The sequence below is a fragment of the Lissotriton vulgaris genome, chromosome 5 (assembly GCF_964263255.1).
Source record: "Lissotriton vulgaris chromosome 5, aLisVul1.2, whole genome shotgun sequence".
Lineage (NCBI taxonomy): Eukaryota > Metazoa > Chordata > Amphibia > Caudata > Salamandridae > Lissotriton > Lissotriton vulgaris.
Window position 1 is genome coordinate 295984341 of NC_141693.1, and position 23872 is coordinate 296008212.

Here is a 23872-nt window from a genome sequence, read left to right on the forward strand (position 1 = left end):
AAAGAGATTGTAAACAAACGTTTGCTGTTTTCATTTATCCTTTCTGACACCCAATTCTTGATCATGAGAATGCAACTATTTAATATCAGTTATTGGTTATCTATAGAATATTTTATGTATATGATTGTTAAAGTTTTTTTCCCCATTGGAAGAGTTAGGGGCACTCCAACAGAGGTCCTGGCCCTTAAAATGCCATTTAGAAAGGGCTTTGGAAGATAAGACCAAGAACACTTGTGTGGGGTGGAGAACCTCAAATGCTGTCAGGGAGTATTTGTCTTTTTTTTGTGTTGAAATTTTTTATTGAAAATTGCAGATAGAAATACAAATGTGTTGACAAAGTAAAATGATATAATGATAAACAGATGAAAATATAAGTGATAATGAAACTTACATAAGATATAGCAAATATGAGGAAATAAAGAATAACATATTCCATATTCCAATATAAGATAAAATAAGAAAGAATAATAGGTAAATTATAATATAAAAGGAGAGGAGAGGAAAAGACAAGAAAAGGAAAAGAGAAAGGAAGAAAGAAAGAAAAGAAAAGAGAAGAGTACAAGAGCAACAGAAACAGAGAGGGAATGAACTGGAAGAAAGGAAGGGTATTTGTCTTTTGAAGAGTGAAAAAGTAGTAGAAAAGAACAGGACTGGTACAAGTATGTTTGCACCTCAAGGCAGAGTCAAATTATAACTTCCACTCAACCCACACCTTGTACAAGGCAGTTTTCCCATTCCTGTAGAAGACGCCATGTAGGTCAATCTTTGAATCATTTCAGTTCAAGAACATAGAGACATGAGAAGAAAAAATCACTTGACAGTCAGTATTGCGGAACTGAACACTGAACACTGTAGAATGTAATTCTAGAAGAATGGATGGTATAAAGCCTCTAAAATGCACATTGGATATCATAGTGGAATGAACAGCGGCGGAGAATGTTGTTGGTATAACAAGACAATCTTTCTTATATACTGAAGAATATATTTAAATATGTTCAAAATCACTGAGACATGAAAGATTTTGAAGGAATGATAAAAGAATAAATATCGTATTGTCCTTTAGGTAAAACTGAGTTTGAAGAGTTATTAAATTAAACACATGAAAGTCTAAGAAGTTATAGAAGGCTTTGCAAACTAAATGTAGCTGCACTTCATATTTTATTCAATATAATGAGAGAAAAATAGATCTTGATTATTTATGGTTATTGAATTGTTGAAGTTTAAAGAGAACTGGAGGAATTTACTGCAATACTTTGATCCCCCACAATGGCCCTAGCACTTTCAAATCTGTTATAAGGGCCTTAGCAAAGATAAGACTACTGCAACTGAAGCTGTTCACTAAAAATCACCAGACTAAAGGGAAAGGTGGATGTGTTCATTGCTACACAGGTATCGCCATATTGTGTTACTGTCAGAGCTTTAATGTTGTAAAATGGCCTTCCCCTGACAGCGGTGCAACATAAAAAGCAATACAAAAGTCCTTGCAAAATATTTTGACTGCCTCAGCCACTACTTACCCATAATCATATGCATGCCCCTCATCCAAATCATTTCTCATTTTAATGACAGTATTTGAATTTATTACATTTGATATTGTGCTAGATTGGAGGATACAATGACTTTTTAAAGTGTCAAAATAGCAAACAAAACTAAAGAAAATCAGCCTAGTAACACATCGCCATAAATACCTTTCAACAGCTTCTCTTGAACTTTTGACTTTTGTTCACCCCTGACCCCGGTCAATTCAATGTCTACATTTTAAAACTCAAACCAATACATGGAAATATAGAAACGAGTATAAATCATGCACAAACACAAATTGTGAAATATCAGACATAATTCACACACAATAAAGATTAACAAAAATCAAAATTTCAATTCTAATAAAAAGGTTGAAGCTTTTGAAAATGTGGCTTTATTTCTAAAAGTGACAAAGATTTTCTAGACTTCATTATATCACTTTGTGTTTTTTGCTCATAATGCATGCTCTTTTTGTTACCACATACCAGTTGTTCATTTGAGGACACTATTTGTCCGTAATAGATTCTGTAAACTGTACTTGTGCTGCTACTTCAAATCTCTCCACATGTAGAGAACGGTTAACATTTTTCAGGTTTACATTTTGCTTTCTTGTATGTATATTTTTGGTTAATCTGTTAATGTTAATCAATTTTGTAAAAAGTTGCGGCGCTCCTGAGTAGACTTTTCTGACCCCAGGTTAAGGAACGCTGCCATGCAAGACAAAAAACTAAAATATAAAAAAAAACACTTTCCTACTAACATCTAAAATTATAAGAGCATATTACAGTCCTACACTACTACATAGCAAACAAGCATTGGCATAGCCAATAGGTCGCGGCAATGCACGAGCTATTGACGTTGTCAATGTTAATGTCCTGTAGCCGTATTTGGTCCCCTAACTGATGTTACTGTGACAGATTTGTAACTCAAATAAGAACAAATTTTAAAAAGAAAACGTGTGTGGAAAAACATCACTCAAACATTGAACGGCAAAAAAGTAACAAATCTTAGGAGTAAGGGATTGGTCAAGTGAAACTATTTGGTTGAATTCCACTGCAAGAGACAGATTAGTTGTTTATAAAATAATTTAAAGGGAAATGTAGAGTCGCCACTCCGGATGCAGGTGTCTCCAAAGAGCACAAGCGCCCTACTTACTATCTGCATTCTGAAATGCACACATGGGAAGGAGTGGGATGATAACAGACCCACTGGTGGCTGAAGGAGAGAACGAGCACGGACTGGAGATATTCTGGCAGCACTCTGGGACCATGTTATTTCTTGGCGCCAGACTGCGTGCTCGCTCGCCATGTATGCTATAATGAAGTTGTGTTTACAGAAAACCCAGTGTCAGTAACACACAAGTAAAAAATATAAGAGATGGTTACAATCCCATTACATGAATGCTTCATACACATACCTACATCAGTGGGTTTACTTTAATCAAAAATACAGTTTCATATAAAAACATATATTTTGAAAACAGGTCTACTAAAGTCTGCACAATTGAACAACAGTTAATGCCACTGCCAGCGTCCTAGATAACATTGTTAAGGAAAGCAGAAATCAACACTGGGGACACACACCGTGACCTCTCTGCTCCTTCCAGCATCAGAGTAGAGGATGTGGCATTGTAGCCAGAGCTGCCCATTATGAAACTGGGAAACTGGGTGCGAGTCTCAGCGCCGGCTCAATATCCTATGATCCTGGGCAAATCAGTTAATCTCCCTGTGCCTCAAAAAATAAATGTGTCCTCGTGTAAATATCTGGTGCTCATGTAAAGCACTTCAATAATACATTCATTTGGGTGGTGTTCGCGCTATACATCACTGTGGTGCACTTCTCATCTCCTTTCTGGCTGCTTTCATTCCTTAGAACGTATCGTTGGGTTCGTATACTCTGATGGCCAGCGACACCAGTGTGCTGGCTCCAAAGTGTTTCACAATTAAATTATAGGATGCGTCAGGAGGGACAAGCATGTGGATGCCAATGGTGTTTCTAAGTGCGGGTTATTGTGTATTTTAACATAGGTGAGTGCTACTCCACCCACTTGCGCCAATGCACCAGCAGGTGGGTGCCATGAACCCTGAGATTGTGGAGGTCTCCCCTGTTGCTTCTCTGGTGGACAAGATTGGGAGAGGAACCTTGTGAACCACCTGAAGGCTACAATGTTCTACTTTAAATAGTTTTAAGTTTCTTGACTACTTCCTTGCCTACTACACTGGAGGTAAAAAGTTCATGCACACAAAAGATTCTGTAATTCAATAGCAACCACAAAGTCAGATATAATTCATGTCAAGGAGATGGCCTTGAACTTCACGACAATTGAGGTGGCAGATGAACCTAGACAGGACTGGCTGGGACTCAATGGCAATAGCCAACTTCCACCTAGCCAAGAAGAAGACTATATGTCTGGAAGAATTTCTGCGGAGGAACTATTACACAGAATGCCTATTGTGCTTGATTGCAAGTTTCACCCGTCAAACCTTGGTGCTATGGAACTAACTTAACAAACCTTATAGATTTATGTATAGTAGCTGTTCCTATGTGAGGTGCTCTGTCAGCCATAAGTGTTGAATGCATGACATAAAAATCCAAATAAAGAAATTCAAACATTTAATGGCCAGTTCTTGATATGTATAGAGTGGGAAAGCTGCACAAGGCTCCAGCTCAGTGTACCTCCAATTTTCTTCAGGTAGACTTGGGAGGTCAAGTCTCGGAGAAAAAGGCTGGTACATACTAGAAAATGCATGTTATGCCCCATTTTAAAGGGCTAAAGTTGTAATAGGTTATAAATACAGAACCGCTAAAATTCCAAACATCAGGGTATCTGATTTTAACAGGTGCGATATTTATCACATCCTCACTCGGCCTCTCATAATGAAGCCTAAGCAGTGATAGAGTTAGTTTTCTTCAGTTACGGCCAGCAGAGCTAAAAGCAGTGGGGCGGAATGGAACGGGGGTGGGGAATGGACAGACGAGATTGGGAAAGTAAAATAAAAAATAAATAAAACCACTTACCTTGCGCTCGCAGCATTGCTGAGTCGGTGATGCGGCGAGCGCAAGGTAAGTGTTAAAACATTGTAGCCTTCAGGCGATTCACAAGGTCCACCTCCCAATCTCGTCTACCAGAGAAGCAACAGGCGAGACTCCACAATCTCAGGGCTCCTGGCACCCACCTGCTCGTGAATTGGCGCAAGTGAGTGGAGTAGCACTCACCTAGGTTAAAATGCACAATGACCCGCTGATAGAAGCATCATTGGCATCCATAGGCTTGTCCCTTCTGGCACATTTTATAATATAATTTAACCACTTACCTTGTGCTCGCAGCATTGCTCAGTTGGCGATGCGGCGAGCGCAAGGTAATTGTTTTTTTTAATTTTATTTTATGTTACATTCCCTATTCCGTCGTCTCTGTACGCTTCCCACCCTGTCCCACTGCCCCACCGCTGTTACCTGTGCTGGCCGTGCCTGGTTTTCTTCCATGAAAGACAAAACCCACTGTTGTTTCTAAATAACATTTTGAGTTCTATCTCTATGTTTGTAAATCAACCTTTCTATTTTCTAAAGCATTTGATCAATTTATATCAATAATTATGTGTGTATGAAAATGTCATGCTACATTGATAATAGTGTCTCAGAATAAGAATGTGCCATACACGTTGATTTTATTCCCATAAGATTCTGTAAAATATCCCATAAGCTGCTCAACTCAGCATGCCATACTGTATCATTTAATCTTCTATTATCACATAGTTGTTGTGGCCCTGGTATTACTCGAAGAGTTATGGCAATGCGATTCATTTGTACTGCCAAATCTTCACTTATATTTTAAAGATAATATACCATCAATACGTTTTAATTTCCTCCCTTCAATATGCTAGTGGAGATCCATCGTGGCCTTTACCAATCTCCTTTTAGATGTGCTGGGTTTTTGTCTTTCCTCATATGCTAAACGTCTCAGTCCTTCAATATTTGCCCACTTGTTACTAATGTATAAGAGTTAAGGGCTGTGTGTGACACTTACTAAACAACATCCCAAATGAAATGAGATAAGAACTGCTCATTGATGTGTAGCAAGTACAGAGTTGTCTGGTGTCATTGGTGGTACAATCCAGATAGATCTGTATGTGGTTATAGTGAGTTTTTGCAGTGATTTGGAAGGTTCAGAGACAGCTGATGTTTGACTTCAGGAACTGATAGTGGCCACTATTGTTTACTCCATGTGCATGCATATCCTCCAAGGACAGACGTCAACAGAACTTATCAAAGAAGGAAGATAGAAGCCAAAAAGCAATCTTAAAATTTACGCTTGATCCTTTTTTAGAGGTGATCTGGACTGAAAATCTGAAAGTCCTGGATGTCACCCCAAGCAGTTTCCGACTGACATGGCCACAGATGCTGTCCATCAGTACTGGATATTATCTGGTGGAATATGCACCTGTGTCGGAGCCTCATCGAAAGGTGAGAATGAACGTGACTGGGGACCAGATCGGAGTGGTGGTGAGGAACCTGGCACCAGGCATTAGCTACACCGTCACCGTCAAGCCGGAGTCCAAGCAATACATCCAACCTCAAACTGTGCAGGTCACCACCTCGAGAGGTAATCATCTGATACTTCTGTAGTGGCAAATTTTATCAAAGTTATATTATAAAAACACACAGATCACAAAGGGGAAACTTAAACTATCCCAGAAGGAGATTGTTGTCAGACTTCTGTCTGTTGTCAGTCATACTTAGAAATTTGATGGAGGTTTAATACCCACAGGGAGGTTGAAAGACAATTTCCAGAGGCAGATAATAGCCTAGGGATAGCATTCAAATTGCACTTTCTGGGTCAAGAACATGTTAACACGTTTTGGGGATTGGTGAACACTACTGGGTCAAGGTAAATCATTTAGGGCCTGATTACAATGTTGGGTGGACACCATCTCGGTCCTGGGACTGACCGACCCCCAGTCGGCAGCCCTGACCAGCTAATTACAATGCGGCTGAACACTGTTCAGACGCATGCTCCCATTTCTCAATGGGAGCTCATATTACGGCCATAAACCGCCCGTAACACAAACTACCATTGAGAAACGGGAGGTGTTATTCATTCCTGCACCCCGTGGCAGGCACTTCAAGGTGCCTGCCGCAAGGTGCACAGATTAACAGAGGGACTCCATAGGTGCCACCTCGGGCCCGAACCGGAGGCCGCACGCACAAGGGGGCCCTGCTGGGGGCCCCCAAACACACTTTCGGACATGGTTTCCATGTTGGAGATGCCAGCATGGAAACTATGTCCGAAACTGTGCATCATAATCCCAAGGGCGGAGAGGCCCACCCTTTGGGATTACGAGCGGGCTCCATGAGCCAGTTTACTTAATGCGGGGTCAGAAAGTGAACCAAGCAGCCGATTACGATGCAGCCAGGAAGGCTCCGACCGTCGATCGGAGCCTTTGCGGGACACATTGTAATAGGCCCTTAAGTGTCTGGTTTAGAGTGGAGTTTCTTTTTTTTATGAGAATAAAATAATTCCAGGATATATGTTGCCCTACTAAAATTCCAGGAAATTCAACCGAGAAAAACATTCCGTCCTCTTCCTTGCCTTCCGTCTCTTTCTAGTTGTTGAATCCCTCTGCCCTTCCTACCTTCACCTCTTCTCTTTCTCCTTCTTTCCATTCCCTTTTTTTATCCTCTTTCCTTAATTCTTATTTTCTACAGAAACATCAAAGCCGATTCAATTTCTTATATAGTATTAATTATTTTCCAAGAGTTTTTTGTCAAACTCCGTTATAGTTATCCATGGAATCATTGCATTCTATGCTGCTCCCATGCATTGCTAATACATTCATCAGTTTATTTAACCGGTTGAAGTATTCTAGTACTGCAAATTACTTCCAATGTTGTCATTTAGGGCTATATTTAAGGCTAAGTCAGTCAGTGCAGAGCAGCAAATTACCTTGCTGTCCTGCACTGCGTGACAGGGAAAGGACAGGAATGCACGGTATTTAAGTCAATACAGCGTGTTCCACCATTTACCCCTGTACTGGCGCCCTTTCAGCTGCCTAGCGCCAATGTAGGCACCCGTGCCTTTAATGTGAAGAGGATTCATTTTGTGCAGGAAGTGGCACCTTCCTACACAAAAACAACCTCCTGAGGCTTTTTGCTTCTTCTCTGTGTGCTGTATAATGCAGCACACATAGAAAGAGGAAAAAAAGGAGGAGAAATGAAGATAGTTCTCCTCCTTATGCCACACCTAGGGAGGCATAAGTTTCTGACACATTCCCAGGTCTACCACTTCTGGTAAATCTGGAAATGCATCAATATCCATGGATGTGACGTGGAAACACCCACTCAACGCCCATGGAAATGCCTCCCTGGCGTAGAGTACTGCAATGTAGCGATATGCCCTGTGTTGCATTAGTCGAGATTTATGAAGGTGGCCTTGCGTAGTTTAATAGATCTCATTTCGAAGTTGCGTCGCTCTTGCACCACTTAGCATGGTCAAGAGCGAGCAAAGGGGCTTGTGAATATGCCCCTGGGTTTTTAGTGAAGAGATTAATTTGTAGTTCCAAATCTTCACTGATAGTTTTAGGATATTAGGCCTTCAATACGTCTTTATTTAAGGCTTTGAATATATTAGTGTAGATCTTTTGTGGCCATTGCTAATTTCCGTTTACATATATTACATTTATTGTCTTTCTTCATATGATAAACCTTTCAGTCCTTCAATATTTACCCTGTGCTTACTGGTATCGAGAGATTGGTGGAAGTTTGAAAAGACAAATTCAAGAGGCAGGTCAAGGTATTTAAATAGCATTTTCTGGGTCACAAACATGTTCACACATTTTGGAACTCGAGTCACCAGTACTGAGGTAGGGTTAATCATTTTCTTTCTTATTTAGAGGGGGCTTTTTTCAGGAAATGCAATGTTTTCCTCCCCCTTCTCCTTCCTCTTTTCTGCCTTCTGTTACTTTCTCATTGTTTCTTCTCTGCCCCTCCCCCTTTTCTGTTGTTTTTTCTTCTTCATACCCATACCTTCTTTTTTCACCCTTCTTCATTGAAACCACGAGGAAGAAAGTGGATAAAAATGTCCCCTTAAATGTATGTGTTCACTCTTTCAGAGGTGATCTGGACAGAGGATCTGAAAGTGCTGGACGTCACTCCCTGGAGCTTCCGTCTGACATGGCCACAGCTGCTGTCCATATACACTGGATACTACCAGGTGGAATACGCACCTCTATCTGAGCCTGATCGAAAGGTGATAGTGAACGTGGCTGGAGACCGGACCGGAGTGGAGGTACAGTACCTGGCACCAGGTACTATCTACAAAGTCACCGTCACCCCAAAGTCCAACGAGCAGTACATTCAACCTAAATCTATGCAAGTCACCACCTTGAAAGGTAATCTTCCAGTACTTCTGCAGTGAAAAAAGCTGATAAAATGTACATTTAACAGCAAATATATCCCAAAGGACGAACATAAATCCTAGAAAGAGTTTCTTGTCAAACCTGTGTCTGTTTTTGCTTATCCTTTCTGACTTGTAATCATTAAACATTAGAATGCAGCTACTTAACAGCAAGTATAGGTTAAAAACAGCACATTGATGAAGGTTTATTAGGAGTTAAGGGCCCAGGGAAGGCAATCAGAAAACACTTTCAAGGATACAGAGAAGAATATTTTTAGCTAGGGAGAACCTGAATGCTGTTGCAGAGTAATTGCCTATTTATGGCTGAAGTACAATGAAAAAGAACAGGGATGATGGAAGAATATTTGTCACTCTAGGGAGAGTGAATTTGTAATGGCCGCCCAATCCATGTCTTACACTAGACCGTGTCTCCCCTCCTGGAAGAATGTGGGCATGTAGGTGTGCCATAGAATTATCTCTGTTCAAGAACATAGGAGGTGAGATGGAAAAGTCAGATGAAGGTTTTCGTACAGTAACTATTCCAGAAGTGATAAAATTCTAGAAACATGGATAGCCGAAATACCCTACAATGCACATTGGAGATCATGGGGGACTCAACAACGGTGGAGTCTATTGTTGGCATTACAAGAGAATTTTGAGTATACACTGAAGAATACATTTAAATATGTTACACATAATTAGACTGTAACCCATTCTTAATTAATGATAAAAGAATACATATTGTTTTGTTCCTTAAGAAAAATTGAGTATGAAGGCTTATTAAATTAAATTAAGCAAGTAAACAAAACTTCTGAAAAGTTACAGAAGGCTTGTCCTCCCAAAGTTGGCTGCACCTCATATTTCATTCAGTGTAATGACGGAGAAATAGATCTTGATTGGTTATGGTTGTTGAACATTTGAAATGCACCCAATATAATCACAAGACCCCACAGAGGAGTAACTATGCAGATGTTTGAGATTTGATCCATATGTGTGTTCTGATTGGTTCCTAGAGCTAGAGTTCCTATTGGCTCAGGTCACCTGATCATTAGAATTATTTGAACCAAGGTCTTGGGATGTCCAGCCTGGTTAAGGGGGGTCGGGTTAAGGGTTCTGTCTGTTTTGGGCTGATACTTTCTGGAAAGAGCCTCGCACAAGGATATCTGCATCTTTATCATAAAAACTCTAGGTAAGCAACCATTCATTGACAAAATCGTTCTGATACTACTCCCTAAATACTAGCTAGGCTCAATGTCCACCCTCTTATACATTCACTGAGTGGCTATAACTACTAAACCACCTTATCACTAAACCACCCCATCTCCATACAGCATATTACATTAAAAAAACACTACACCATATGCCACACAACCTTTTAAAATCAACACATCAACTCTAAAACCGCAGACCATAGTACTGAAAAACATGTTACTCGCCAGAATAAGACTAAAAATCATGGGAAGTAGCGAACAGAGAAACACCTGGTTCCCTAAATAGTTCCTTCTCCCCAGAACCCTTCATACCTCATTCAAACTTCCTAACAACACAGTAGTTACAACACCACTACCCTCTACCTACTAAACTTTCCCTGACACTCAAACGTCTCAATTCTCTGCCCAAACAACCTCCCTTCCACCTTCATCCCTAGCTGCAACCAAACTACCCTCAAAAAACCCACCCACACCAAAATCTCCTATGCCCCCGTTCCTCCTCCCGTACAACATCATATAATCGCCTCAAAGCATCTTGACATGTACAGGAAAGAAACACAACATTACAGTGCTTACTCTTCAATTCAAGATCCATGAATAAAAATTGCTTTAACATTTTTGACCTACTCTCAGAAACCACACCTCACTTTTACTACAGATGTCACATCTCCACCCTTAGGAGAATCAACAGTTACAGACAATTCCCACATGAGCTGGAGCGACCACGGCATCATCATCTTCAAGGTCCACACACTTAACAAAAACAGGTCAAAGACACTCAAAATTACAGACAATAAATGCTCATACAGGCAATGGAAAAACTAGATAGCTACAAACTCAGTTCCCATCTTGAAGGAACTGCAATAGCATGCAACCTAAAGACATAAACACCTTCTACAACTGCAGCTCCACTCCACTGAGCAAACAGATATCAATAAAGACCAAATCAAAGGTTGTCTACAAAAGGAACACCCCATAGATTTATGACAACATCAAAAGAAGAAAAATACATCTCAGCACACTAAACACAAGTGGGGGAAATCAAGAAATGAAACAAACAAACGTGCACTATGCCTCTATAACAGAACCTACAGAAGAGCAATCAGAACCACAAAAAGACAAGACTACTTTTGACACATAATTGGAGCAGACTGACATTGTAAAGACTCCACAGTTAGGGTGTAGATCTCCCTATGGTAATGTACAACAAAAATGTTAAAAGTTTATTCAACTTTAAAATAAATTAGTAAAAATATTTTATGTTACATTTTAACGTACATTTACTTCATATATTTCTTTGAAGTGTAGAACAAAGTATGAAAATATTACAGCACTATTAACTTAATTTTCCGTTAAATATTTAAACAATTTAAATATTTTAAATTAAGGGAGGCACATAGTACTCTCGTGGCAGGCTGGCGCTGATGGAGCAGACTTGTTCGCCTCCGAAGGGTCCGATCGAGCTGAGGACACAGGTCTCCTGCACCCGTGCTGGGTGATGCTAAGGGCTCAGGTGGACCTCACCCAGCAGAGGTTTATTCAGGTTTGGCACTTTGCCAGGTCGCATGCATTTCAAGATTCTTGGTTGTTAGTTATACATTGTTTACTGATTTGTTTAACCATGTTTATAGGAAATTGGGAACTGCAGTTATCTCTACTATAGCGAGTAGACTCATTGGCCCTTGAGCTTGTCCTCATTTGCACACCACTCTACTAGACATTCTCATGGTCCAATTAATCTCCCTAAATCTAGGCGACTCAACTCACTGACTAAGCAGTGAGTGGTTTGGTGAGCAGTCCAGTAATCCAACCCAGATATCATCTGCCTGCAAGAAACCCAGCCCCTACGCAAAGATCAGGGAATAATGAAACATATGACATACCCCACAAGGTACCATATTTCAGCTAGTACTAAACAAAAGGGGTGGCAACTTACTTAAAACACAATCTTCCCATATCAGTCACATATACCTACATGGACAAGGAGGGCAGACATCTCATTTAAAATGGAGCACTACATGGCAAGCCGCTAACCGTGACCACAGTATATGCGCCTAATTCCACAGAGGACTCATTTCTGGTGGACTTTTTGGGGAGGCTTGGGGAGGTGGCAAGAGGAGACATCATCCTGACCAGTGATCCTAATAAGGTCTGGAACCCACATACGTACAGACAGGGAGGGAGGACAGGAAGTTCATGCTGGAGCCTTCTTCAAAAGTCTGAAAAAGTCCTTTGAAGACCTAGGCTTTCTAGAATCCTGGTAGGAGTTCAATGCTGCAACCAAGACCTACACTTTTTACTTACATGTACACCACACCCACTCACGAATCAACTATATTTTAATGAGCAACTCCTTGTGGGTTGCTTACCTGTACCGCAGAAATCAGGCCCATGTCGGTCTCCGATCACGCACCAGTTATGATCCGGTTAGATCTGGGGCATGGGAAACCTGCTCCTGGACACTGAAGTCTGCGCCGATCCTTACTCAGGGACCCAGTCACTAAGTGCGAGATAGGACAAATCATAGAGGAATATTTTGAACATAATGAGGGTGGGGTGGACCCAGTCCTGCGGTTTGGGATGCATTCAAAGTGGTTATACAAAGACACTTTACAGCAATAGCTTCCAAACGGGCATGACTTCACAAGCTTGAGGTACAGAAACTCGAGGGTGAGTTTAGAGAGCTTGAGCAGGAACAGCTTCAACAGCCCTCTCGCCATATCACTCATGCTGAAATGGAAACCAGAAGCCAATTATGGATGCATTACACTAACAGAACAGTACTTTCCCTGCTCCATCTTAAAAACAATCCTATACAGCAGGAGAGAAAGTGGGCACCCACCTAGTGAGACTCCCGAGGGGCAAAAAGAAAATGTGAAAGAAATAAGTGGCCTCAGCATCCCAGGAGTTGGATGACAAGGTTAAAGTCATTGAATTTTGCATGTTCTATGAACAGCTCTATAGAGCTTCTTCCCCATCACTGAGGGACAAAGAGGCCTCTTTAGAGTTGTTTCAGTTTGGAAAGCTTACAGGCACCCAAAGCGTCCACGGGAGACCCCGATCCTCCCTGAGGAAGTGCGCCTAGCCATCAAAACCCAAGGCCAAAAACACCCCAGGCCTGATGGCCTTACTACCAAGTTTTATAAGCTCGATGCATCCCATTTTAACCCCGAAACTCACAGCCCAGTACAGCCAGTTTGCCACCAAGGAATTCATTGCCCAGACAATAGGAGAAGCGGTGGTGATCCCAAAGTTTAACATTGATGTTAAGCAGTGCGTATCCTTTCGACCAATAGCTTTGCTGAACATCGTTGGTAACGTATATATGAAGATTCTAGCGACCCAGCTTAACACAGTACTTTCCACTCTGGTACACCCAGACCAGAGCAGCTTCGTCCAGGGGCGCCAGGGGGTAGCATTAACCAACATGTGTACAGTGTAGATGGAAATAGGCCAGTGGTGTATGGTAGTTTTAGCATGGAGCGAGTGTCAACACATGCACACATATGACTCACTCACACCCTTTCACAAAACTCACTTACAAATACACAAACATACATACATGCATGCACCAAACATAAAAAAAAAAAAAAAAATACCTGCACTGCCTTGCAGGTGCCAGGAGAGTTGGAACTTCTGCCTTCCCTCATTGGCGGACTCTAGGTCAGCCAATGAGGGTAGGTAGCAGTCCCTATCTCATTAGAGAGTTGTATGGGGTCAATGAGACTGCTGATTCCACCCCACTCTGTGATGAGGTGTCACTGATTGATACTCTCCATTGGCACTTCAGGACTCAAACTGTAGCACCCAGGTGCGAGGCAATCAGTAATGCTCCCCATTGTCACAAAGGGGAGGGCCTTGAGGCACTCTTGCCAGGCTGAGGAGATCACGCCCACAGGGCCGTGAAATCCTCGGCCTGGCAAAGTTCAGCTCAGGCAACAAAGCACCTGCATATTTTGATCAAGTACAGCTTCTGGCTGCCTGACCTGAATAAAAAGTGTGTCTGTCAGGCTGACCTTTGTTCAGCCTGAAAGACTCTCTTCTTTTGGAAAAACGGTGGTGGGGCGGGGCCCTTTAGCTCTGCACGGAAAGCTCACATCGCATCTCAGTTAGCCCAGGCTGGAAACACCCCCAAAAGCCTTTATCGAATCCTTCAGTCCTTTATCAACCTTAAGGCCTGTGATAATCTAGTGGCCCCCTCACAATCTCTTTGTAACGGCATCGAACAATATTTCTCGCAGAAAATAGAGCTTATCTACGACAAAATAGTCTAATCAGGGAGCCACCCTTTGGTTGTCATGGAATTTGATCCGCCAGAACAGGCAAACCCCCAGCTGTTAGAGAGCTCCCCTCCTGTGACCTCGGTAGACGTAAAAACATTGCTTTGCACCGTTAAATCGGGCTCCCCCTTAGATACTATTCCGGCCAATGTCATAGCCTCTTTGTCGAGTGAGCTGTCTCCTTCCATAGAGCTTCTTCTCAATCTCCCTTTGAGAGAGGGTCATGTCCCTCTAGAATGGAAAGCAGCTCAGGTTATGCCTATCCAGAAGAATACCAAGGCTCCTCTGACGGATCTTTCCAATCTCCGTCCCTTCTTGCTACTTCCTCTCCTGAGCTAACTATTAAAGAAGCATATTAACAAACATCTGTCCAACCATGTCGAGCTCACTGGTAGTTTAAATCCTTCCTAGTCAGGCTTCAGGCCCAAATACAGCACAGAACCAGCCCTGCCAACAGTCACAGATAACATCAGGATGACCTTAGACAGGAGTCAATCTACGATTCTGGTGCTGTTGGGCCTTCTGCCATGTTCAACATGGGTTTGCATCAGATATTGGTCAGCAGTCTGAAGGAGATTGGACTTAAAGACTCTGCCTTGGAGTGGATGATGAGTTTTTTATCCTCTCGCTCCCAGACCGTCAACCTTGGCCCTTATTGTTCGGCGTCTATGGAATTGACCAAGGGAGTACCTCAGGGCTCCTGGTTAGCCCCACATTGTTTAATATCTATGTTGCTCCCTTGGCCAACCTCCTTAGGACCTGTGGTTTCACTCCCATTTCTTACGCTGACGATACGCAGCTGTTATTTCCTTTTAACAAATTCACTCCATCTGTGCAGTCGGCCTTCTCTTCTGGTATGAGGCTATCTCAAATTGGATGAGATGTAATTTCCTCCAATTTAACATTGGGAAGACAGAGATCTTGCTCTTTGGAGATGCTCCGCTACTGTGGACTCCTGAATGGTGGCCTCAGCGCTCCCCTTGCCCCTAAGCCCCTTGTCAAGAACCTAGGCATTTGCCTGGACCAGGCTCTCACTTTGAAGGAGCTCGCTGCCCAGACAGTGGACACCTGCTCTCATGCGCTGGGTTTACTATGCCGAGTCTTTTCCTTGCTTCCTGACTCTACTTGGAAGACTCTGACGCAGGCACTCATACTGAGCCTTTTAGACTACTACAATGACCCTTTGGTCTCGGCCAATGAGTCCTCGCTCAGTAAATTGCAGGTGGTCCAGAATACCGTGGAGCTACTAGTCCTTAAAGCCCCCCCTAGGACTGCCTTCCGTCCTCTTCTTCGTCAGCTACACTGGCTGCCAGTACGCGAGCGGGTTAAGTTTAAGGTTTGCTGTACTGTTCATAAAGCCTTGAACAATCTCGGCCCTATCTTACCGAGAAATTTACGTCATACATGCCTTTTAGGTCCCTTTACTCTGACTCCAAGTCTCTTCTTGTGGTCCCTCATGTTAGGAAAGCCAGGCTGGGCGGGAAGTCCCTCTCCCACCTTGGCCCTCTTTATTGGAATCAGCTCCCCTTCCATTTGAAGCAATGCCCCGACCACCTTATATTCAGAAAGCATCTTAAGACCATCCTTTTCCGTTTCTGATTTTGCCCTTGCGCCTTAGCTTTTCTTGTCTGCTGTCCGAAGCGCAGAGATACCTGGAATAGCACAGGGAGCCTTCTACAGGAAACAATAAATCATGCCAGATGTAATACGCCTCAGCAGATCATGCCTGATGCCGGCATTGGTCAGTTCTTGATGTCATATGTAAGTGTAATGTCACATGCTTTCCTCTCTGCAACAATCAATAAAATATTTGAAGCAAATTTAAATTAAAAATAAATTCCTACCTAAAGTAAAATATATATATATAATTTTATAAATAATTGTTAATTATTGAAATTGATGTATTGAATTAGTTAACAGTAATGTAATTATATTTTAATAGGAATTAATCTTTCATTAATTTATAAATTCAAAAATATTGCAAAAATATTTAATAATTTAATTAAAAATATGTATTATTTTTAGATTTTAACATAAAATTATATGTATTTATATGTTTAACTATTCTAAATAATTGAATTTAATTTAACATTGTTTCCTATGAGGTTTTAGTTCAAGTGCTTACCTCCGTTATTTTCCATGGGAGGGTGTTGCTGTATCAGTGGTTAGGCATGTCTGGTGCTGGACTTACACTCATAATTTTGTCTCCACCCCTTTTCTGGGAGTGGAGACTTCCAAGTCTACATCTTTTGAGTAACTTTAACTCAGATTTTGTCAATAGCCAAAAGTAGTAAAGTTACTGAAAAGTGGAAGAGTAAATTACTTGCAAGTGTATGTTAACTTTTTTAATAGCAAAAGACACACAATTGATGGACCGAATGCAGAACAAATCAAAACATTCACCCCCAGTCAAGAGATATAGGTTAAATCCATCATTCTTTTGCTCACCATGCCACCCAGTTTAGACCTGGCTATATGCAAATCAGTCTTGACCCTGTGCCTCATTGGAACAGTCCAGCCCAAACTGCCAAGCCAGGTCCTCCCTGGACCGGAATCAAGCATCCTAGGACCGGTTTCTGTGTTTCACCCCTCTTCAGCCAGGATAGCTTGATTCCAGTGGCACAGTGAGCCCATGACCGACGTCCGGGCATACCTGGCGTACTTAGGGCGATAAAGCAAAAGACACAAAATTTATGGACGGAATGCAGAACAAATCGAAAGATTCACCCCAGTCAAGAGATCTTGGTTAAATCCATCATTCTTTTGCTCACCATGCCACCCAGTTTAGACCTGGCCATATGCACATTAGTCTTGACCCTACCCTGTGCCTCATGGGAACAGTCCAGCCCGAACTACCATCATTTGTATAAGTTATGCTCAGACGTGGGTCCCTTGCTCACTGTGCCACTGGATTCAAGCTAGCCTGGCTGATGAAGGGTGACATACCCTGAAACCGGTCCCAGGATGCTTGTTTCTGGTCCAGGGAGGACCTGGCTTGGCAGTTCCATCTGGACTGTTCCCATGAGGCACCGGGTCAAGACCAATTTACATATGGCTGGGACCAAACTCTGGTGGCGTAGTGGGCAAAAGAACGATGGATTTAACCCAGATCTCTTGACTTGGGGAGAATGTTTGAATCATTCAGCATTCTGTCCATCATTTGTTGCAGTTAAACTTTGTTAATAGCTCCAATGAGGTTCTGCCTACGCCTACTTCCAGCGTCTAGTGTCATTAACGTTAAAGGTTATGGGGTTATGACATGCTCCTTTACTTATGTAAACCTTTGCATTGACTGTGGAACTCTAACCTGCACCCAGGATCTGGGGTCCTCCATGTTTGTGGAGCTCTTGCCTCCTTTTTTGAAATAGTGTTGTTTGACCTGCACTAAGTTGAGGTTTGTTGACATGTGGGTCTGCTAGTATTGAATTACTCACCTACTTCCTAGCTGCTTGCTGTTGTCAACCATGGCTCCTATGGCTGGTGCTCCCTGATGGCAAGCGTGTGTGTCCTCCTTCGTGTCTCACAATACAATTCGAGGCTGCATCTTGAGGGACTACGTTAAAGATGCTGTTGATGTTTCTCATTGTGTGTTTTCAACAATGTGATTGAGGTGCTATTCGAGCTGTTGGGTGTAAGTTGCGCCAGGATTTTGGAAGTCTTCCCTCTTGCTTCTCTGGATGTCACCATATTCTACATGGAACTTTTTTCAGTATCTTTACTTCATTGTAGGGACAAAGGCCACATACACACATTAGATTCTATAACTCGATAGCAACATAGTTCAAAGCAGTCTGTAAACTTTACCACACAAATAAAGTATGCCAGGGAGATGGTCTGTCACACTGGTGATGGGTAACACCACTCTACTAGACCCTTAAAGAGATTACCATGCTTGGGACAACTGAAGGCGGCAGATGAACCTGGATGGGACTGGCAGTGGCTCCGAGGCGATATCTGTCATTCACCTAGGAAAACAGGCAGGCTATATGTCTGGATCCCTGAACCCTGTCGGTTTTGGCCTGCCTGTTGGTTGAGGAAGAATTACACAGAATTCCTATAGTAAGTGTCAGTCTTCAAACCTTGGTTCTATGCAACTAAATCAACAAACCTCATATGCTTATATATTGTAACTCTTCTTTTGTAAAGTCCTCTGACAGCCTTCAGTGTTGTCTGAGTGAAATAAAAATATAAACAAAGAAATAGGTACCTAACGACAGTCAGGGCAAGTTCTAGACATAGATGGGGTAGGCAGCACCAAGGGCCCCCCACTCAGTGCACTAATATGGGGGCTCACACAATCCTCGCCCAAGAACAGCTGTCTGGATCTGCCACATGTATGCGCTCTGCAGGGCAGTCCTAAAGTTCCAGAGTCAATCTAAATGATGGTTTATTTTGATTATGACATGAGCCTGTCTGAGCCTCTTGTACGGCAGTATGCAGCTGCAGGGCACACTTGCATGAAACACACATCACAGCACCTTCCTTTAACCCACCAGTGAAGCCCCGGTTTGGCCTGTCAATGAAAGATCAGCTGTGTGGGGGCAGAATTATTCCCATGTCAAGCTTTGTCTAAGGCTCTGACTAAATTGTAACTAGTCCTCTTACACCACTGGCATTAGAGTAAAAAGGTCAGCTGTTGCATTCCCCCCCAGGTCTCTCAGCCTTAGAGCTTAATTTGTTTAAACAAAATAAGTGCCAGGGCCCTCCTCAGGAGACCACCACAGCTTGCACCACACATTTGCACTGTCAGCACTGCCAATGACAGTACCTACACAACTACTAATCATCACACTGCTACAAGGGTGACCATTCAGACTGTTCGAGGCCCCCAAAGATATAAGAATGGCTTGGTTGGCAGGTATTAGTTGTTTTTAATTTATATTAAATTAATAAACAACTGCTGTTCTGCTCATCTTTATATTTCTGAAACAGCATCACCATTTGGTAATTGTCATAAGTGCCAGTGCTGAGCACCAGAAACCACCGTCTCAAATTAAGCACTGGTAGCCTCTGAAAGATGCCCAGCATCCTGTGGAGAAGACAGATAGTGAAGTAAAGATGAGAGAGATCCATGGGGTGAGAAGAGGAAGGGGCAGAAGAAGAGGTAGAAAGAACCAGGAGAGAAAGCAGCATTGGTGGTACAGAAAAGAGTATAGTCCTAGGAGATCGAGATGGAGAAAGCCGAAGACTGCCGGAGGAGAAACAGAAACTAGAAGGAGTGGAAACAATATTTGGTGTAAGGAGGAAAAAAGGAAGAAGGACGTTGGTAAAAGGAAAGAGCAGGGGCCGAAGATAAGGGGAAACGAGAAGATACAATGGCAATAGAACAGAAAGAAAAGAAGAGAGAAGAGATGGTCACAAGAGAGGAGAGGGAGAAAGAAGAGGCAGAGGAAAGTAGTGGATTCAAAGAACAAAGGGAGACAAAGAGCAAGAAGGGAATGAAAAATGAAGACCTGGCGAAAGGCGAAACTAAGGAGCAAGACATAAGGAGCGGGGGAAGAAAGAAGAGTCATTGCATCTGCAGAGAGATTTACATCCAATTGATTCTTGTAAGGTACATAACAGTCTAGGTTATTTAAAACCTGAACGGTGTACTGATCCACAGCAAACCAGATGGGTGATGGCTTCTCATCAGCTTCGGTTGTAGCCCAGTTTACACAGAGGTGTTAAAGGGCCTTGACTAATGCTTTACTGCAGCTAATGGTGTGCAAGAGGACCAAGAAGAGGAACTCAAACTGATCAATGTCCATGGAAAAGTGAATAGGATAAGTGGAGAATACATAAATTGCACAGTACTCAGGATTAATTGCTGTTTCATAAAAAGGAATTTCAAGTAAATCATGTCCAAAAGCAACAACAGCTAATACATTGGTATCTTGATTTGCTTGGTGCAGAACAACCATAAATAACTAATCCACTAAAAGTGCCCAGAACCTTTCTCTGGGATAATTAATTACAGTAAGATGTAATTGAATATGTTTGGTGCTGTGCCACATTCAAGAAACTAGGGGCTAGATGTAGGTAATTCAGATTTACCTACTCTTAAATACCGAATTTTACCGATTCGGTGTTTAAAAGTAGGTAAATAGGAAGGAGGCAGATGTAGGTAATTTTTATTTTACAATTACCGAATCTGTAATCGGTATTTCCCATTGATTCCTATGGGCCTTGAAGCCCATAGGAATCAATGAGAAATACTGATTCGGTATTTACCGAATCGGTAAATACCGAATCCTGCAAGGGGGGACGGGGTGTCACTTTGACACCCTGTAGCACCCCAATACCAGGCTTGTGTGCCATGTGGCACACATACATGCCCTAAGGGCATGTCTGAGTATCACATGGCACAGGTGTACATGCACAGATGTGCATGTACACCTGAATTCGGTATTTTACCACCCAATAGGATTGGGTGGTAAATACCGACTCCTAAAGGGCCTGTGGCACTCTTTGAAGTGCCAGCTACATCTGGATTTACCGAATCGGTAAATATTCCGATTCAGTATTTTACCCATTCGGTAAATTTACCGATTCGGTAAAATATAGGCCCCCTACACTAGAAATCCCTAATACCGGTCGGTAACGGCCGAATTCGGCCATTACCGACCGGTATTAGGGCTCCTACATCTGGCACTAGATCTTTCATCATCATGACAACTTTATTTCGATCGAAAGATGATAAAAATACCCCTAAATATTAGAAATCAACAAATTTCTTCTTAAAAGCCATACAATCTAGATCATTTTAGAACTATAACAACGAAGTAATCACAGACAAGGAATCCCACTGATCTCCCACCTACAGTGCAAATACATTTGTGCAAATTAGAAATAAACTGCTGTTTTCATCATACATTAGACAGGGACTCCAGATGTCTTACTTCCAAGTCCCATAGCACATAGAAGTAGCCCTAAATACTTGGCAATAAAAGTGCAGTTTGTTTATAGACTAAAGCATACCTTAAAATATTTAGAAACATTATTCAATATACAATTTCATCACATTAAAATAACAAAACTTCATTGGTAGTAATAAAGTGCAGCTTTTACAAAAGAGCTAGAACAGTCCTTCCATAAAGGTCATAGGATATCATATGGGAGCAATAAGCTAAACACCTATACAACAAGATTCTATGTCATTAGCTACACTCTAGCTTGGATACATTTATTTCACCATATCCAAGCCAACATAAGGCATCTTGCAATAGAAAATACCACCAAACTGGAACTATCAGTACGGAGAATCCTGAAAGCCTCCAAATGCCTCTGGCAATCAGGTTCCTGCACAGGGGCACTATCCATTTTGCTATTTGGCGGCCCTAGGCCGGGCAGTAGAATAAAATGCGAATTAGGTACTAGGGGGACCTTCCACATGCTGGACACACATCTCCCGCAGGTAATACATCAGCCCACTTATTACAGATGGCCTTGGTTGGAAGGGATTCATACCTGAATTGGTTATGCAGTTTCCGAGCTAGAGGAGGCATGATTTCATCAATCGTACTCTGATGCAGCGGGAAAGGTTTAATATCAGTAAACTCCACTGTCAGAGATCCTTTACATCTGTGAATGGTTTCCACAGACACATACTCCCAATATAATATTTTTTAATATTAATTTTAAAAAGAGTAAATCTACTCTGGATACAACCAAAACCTCTGCGCACCCAGTTGCCACAGTACAGTTTTAATATGGGCCAGCCATAGTATTTTTCGGACACCAGCAGGAACCAACCGGTCACTTAGCCTTCTTGATCTGCTCCTAGAGCAGCCGAGGTCCATAACCTGTGCCAATACATCAAGGGTCTGCATTCAGCTTTCAAACCAATCTTTTTTATTGCCATATCCAAATGCAAAGGAATCAACGGAGTTCTCATTGGAAGGGTAAAAAGTGATGTCATAAATCTATTTTCTGCCATTTACAATATACTACTATTTGCCTACCCCCAGATCTCTGAGCCGTAAAAGACGGCTCCCGGAGCCCTAACATTATCAATTTCCAGTGCTGGGGCAACTCTCTTAGAAGCAGTTTTTTTATGGATCTTAGATATATTTGTACTATACTGTAGTAGGGATACAAGTGATTTTTGTAGTTGCAGAGTCCAGTCTAAATGTAGGATTAGTCTTAACCCCAAATAGTCAAACCTAGAGACCTTTTCTATTGCACCCTTTCCCTCATATAGCCTGCATTTGTAATTCTTAGTCTCCGCAGGATTAAAAAGCATACATTTAGTTTTTGAGCTACTAAGCCCCAACTCACGCTCTTCACAAAGGGCATTCTAATTATTTAAAAGCTGCTGCAGGCCCTTAGGAGATTTGGAAAGCAGTAAAGTTTCATCTATGAAAAGCAAAACACAAACCCTCCTTCCTGACATTTTTGGGATATCACAGCCTTCTGTATCCAGCCACTCCACTACGTCATTTATATCCAATGAAAACAAAGTAGGGGCCAGGCCACCACCCTGTCTAACGCCATGCTTAATTATTATTGGCTCAGTAAGTTGGCCCTGGTCCCCCCACTTGACCCTTACATAGTTTTCTGCATTCAGCCGTGCAAGGATTGCCAACAAATTAGAGGGAATACCCATCCTATCTGGGCCCATCCACAATTCCAACCCAGATCAAATGCTGCACGCAAATCAACCAAGGCAACAAAAAGCTGACCCCTGTTGATTGCTACAGTCTTCCAATAGATACAAGTAAAACAAAAGACCTGTTCAGCAGTACTAATGTCACTTCTAAAAACCTGCATGAAAATCTGAAAATACATTATTGCCCTTAATCTATTCTTGGAGATGGGCTTATACTTGTTTGAAGAAAATCTTCTGCGGCATATCTACCAGACTAATTGGACGGTAGTTACTAGGAACATTGTGATGACTGTTCTTGTAAATAGGTATAATCTCTGCACCCTGCAGAGAAACCGGGAGCTTCATACGCTTTAATATTGAATTTGAAAGGTGGCTGATAGACAGACCCCAAACATCCAAATAGGCCAGAAAAAGTCATTCGGAATCTTTTTAGGCCCTGGGGCTATTGAAGCTAGGCTAGCCCTAATTGCCTCTACCTACTCGCTTATTTCAAATGTTTAAGTACTTAGATTTCTTATTTAATAGCCAAAGAAGGATCAATGCCATCCCACAAAGATTCTTCAAAGCTTCGATACAATTACTGAAGTGAGTCAGCCAATCCTGGGGCTGGACAGAATATTCCAGTTCTTTCCTGGAGCCACTTTCTCTCTATGTCAAAGTTTTCCAAAATCCTTTATTATCTTTACAACTCATGGCATGGAACAAGTTTCCCAACGCGTCTTCTCTGAGGCTCACTTGGCTTTAGCAAATTCCCTTTTCTAGTTAGTCCAACATAACATTAAATCACCTATTCTTAGTCTTGGCTGCAGATATTAGCCGTGTCTTTGTTATTCTGCATGCTTTATTATACCACAGAGCAACCTTCAAATTTTTATTAGCA

The 23872-nt window shown here is 42.0% G+C and overlaps 1 protein-coding gene across 1 annotated transcript in view; it reads left to right on the forward strand.

Annotated features, from left to right (window-relative positions):
• VWA1 (von Willebrand factor A domain containing 1) overlaps window positions 1-23872 on the forward strand; it is a 476800-nt gene that overhangs the window by 398376 nt on the left and 54552 nt on the right. Inside the window, exons 13-14 of the mRNA XM_086921472.1 lie at window positions 5846-6121; window positions 8628-8906. Coding sequence (XP_086777598.1) covers window positions 5846-6121; window positions 8628-8906 — 555 coding nt within the window. The remainder of the gene's footprint in view (window positions 1-5845; window positions 6122-8627; window positions 8907-23872) is intronic.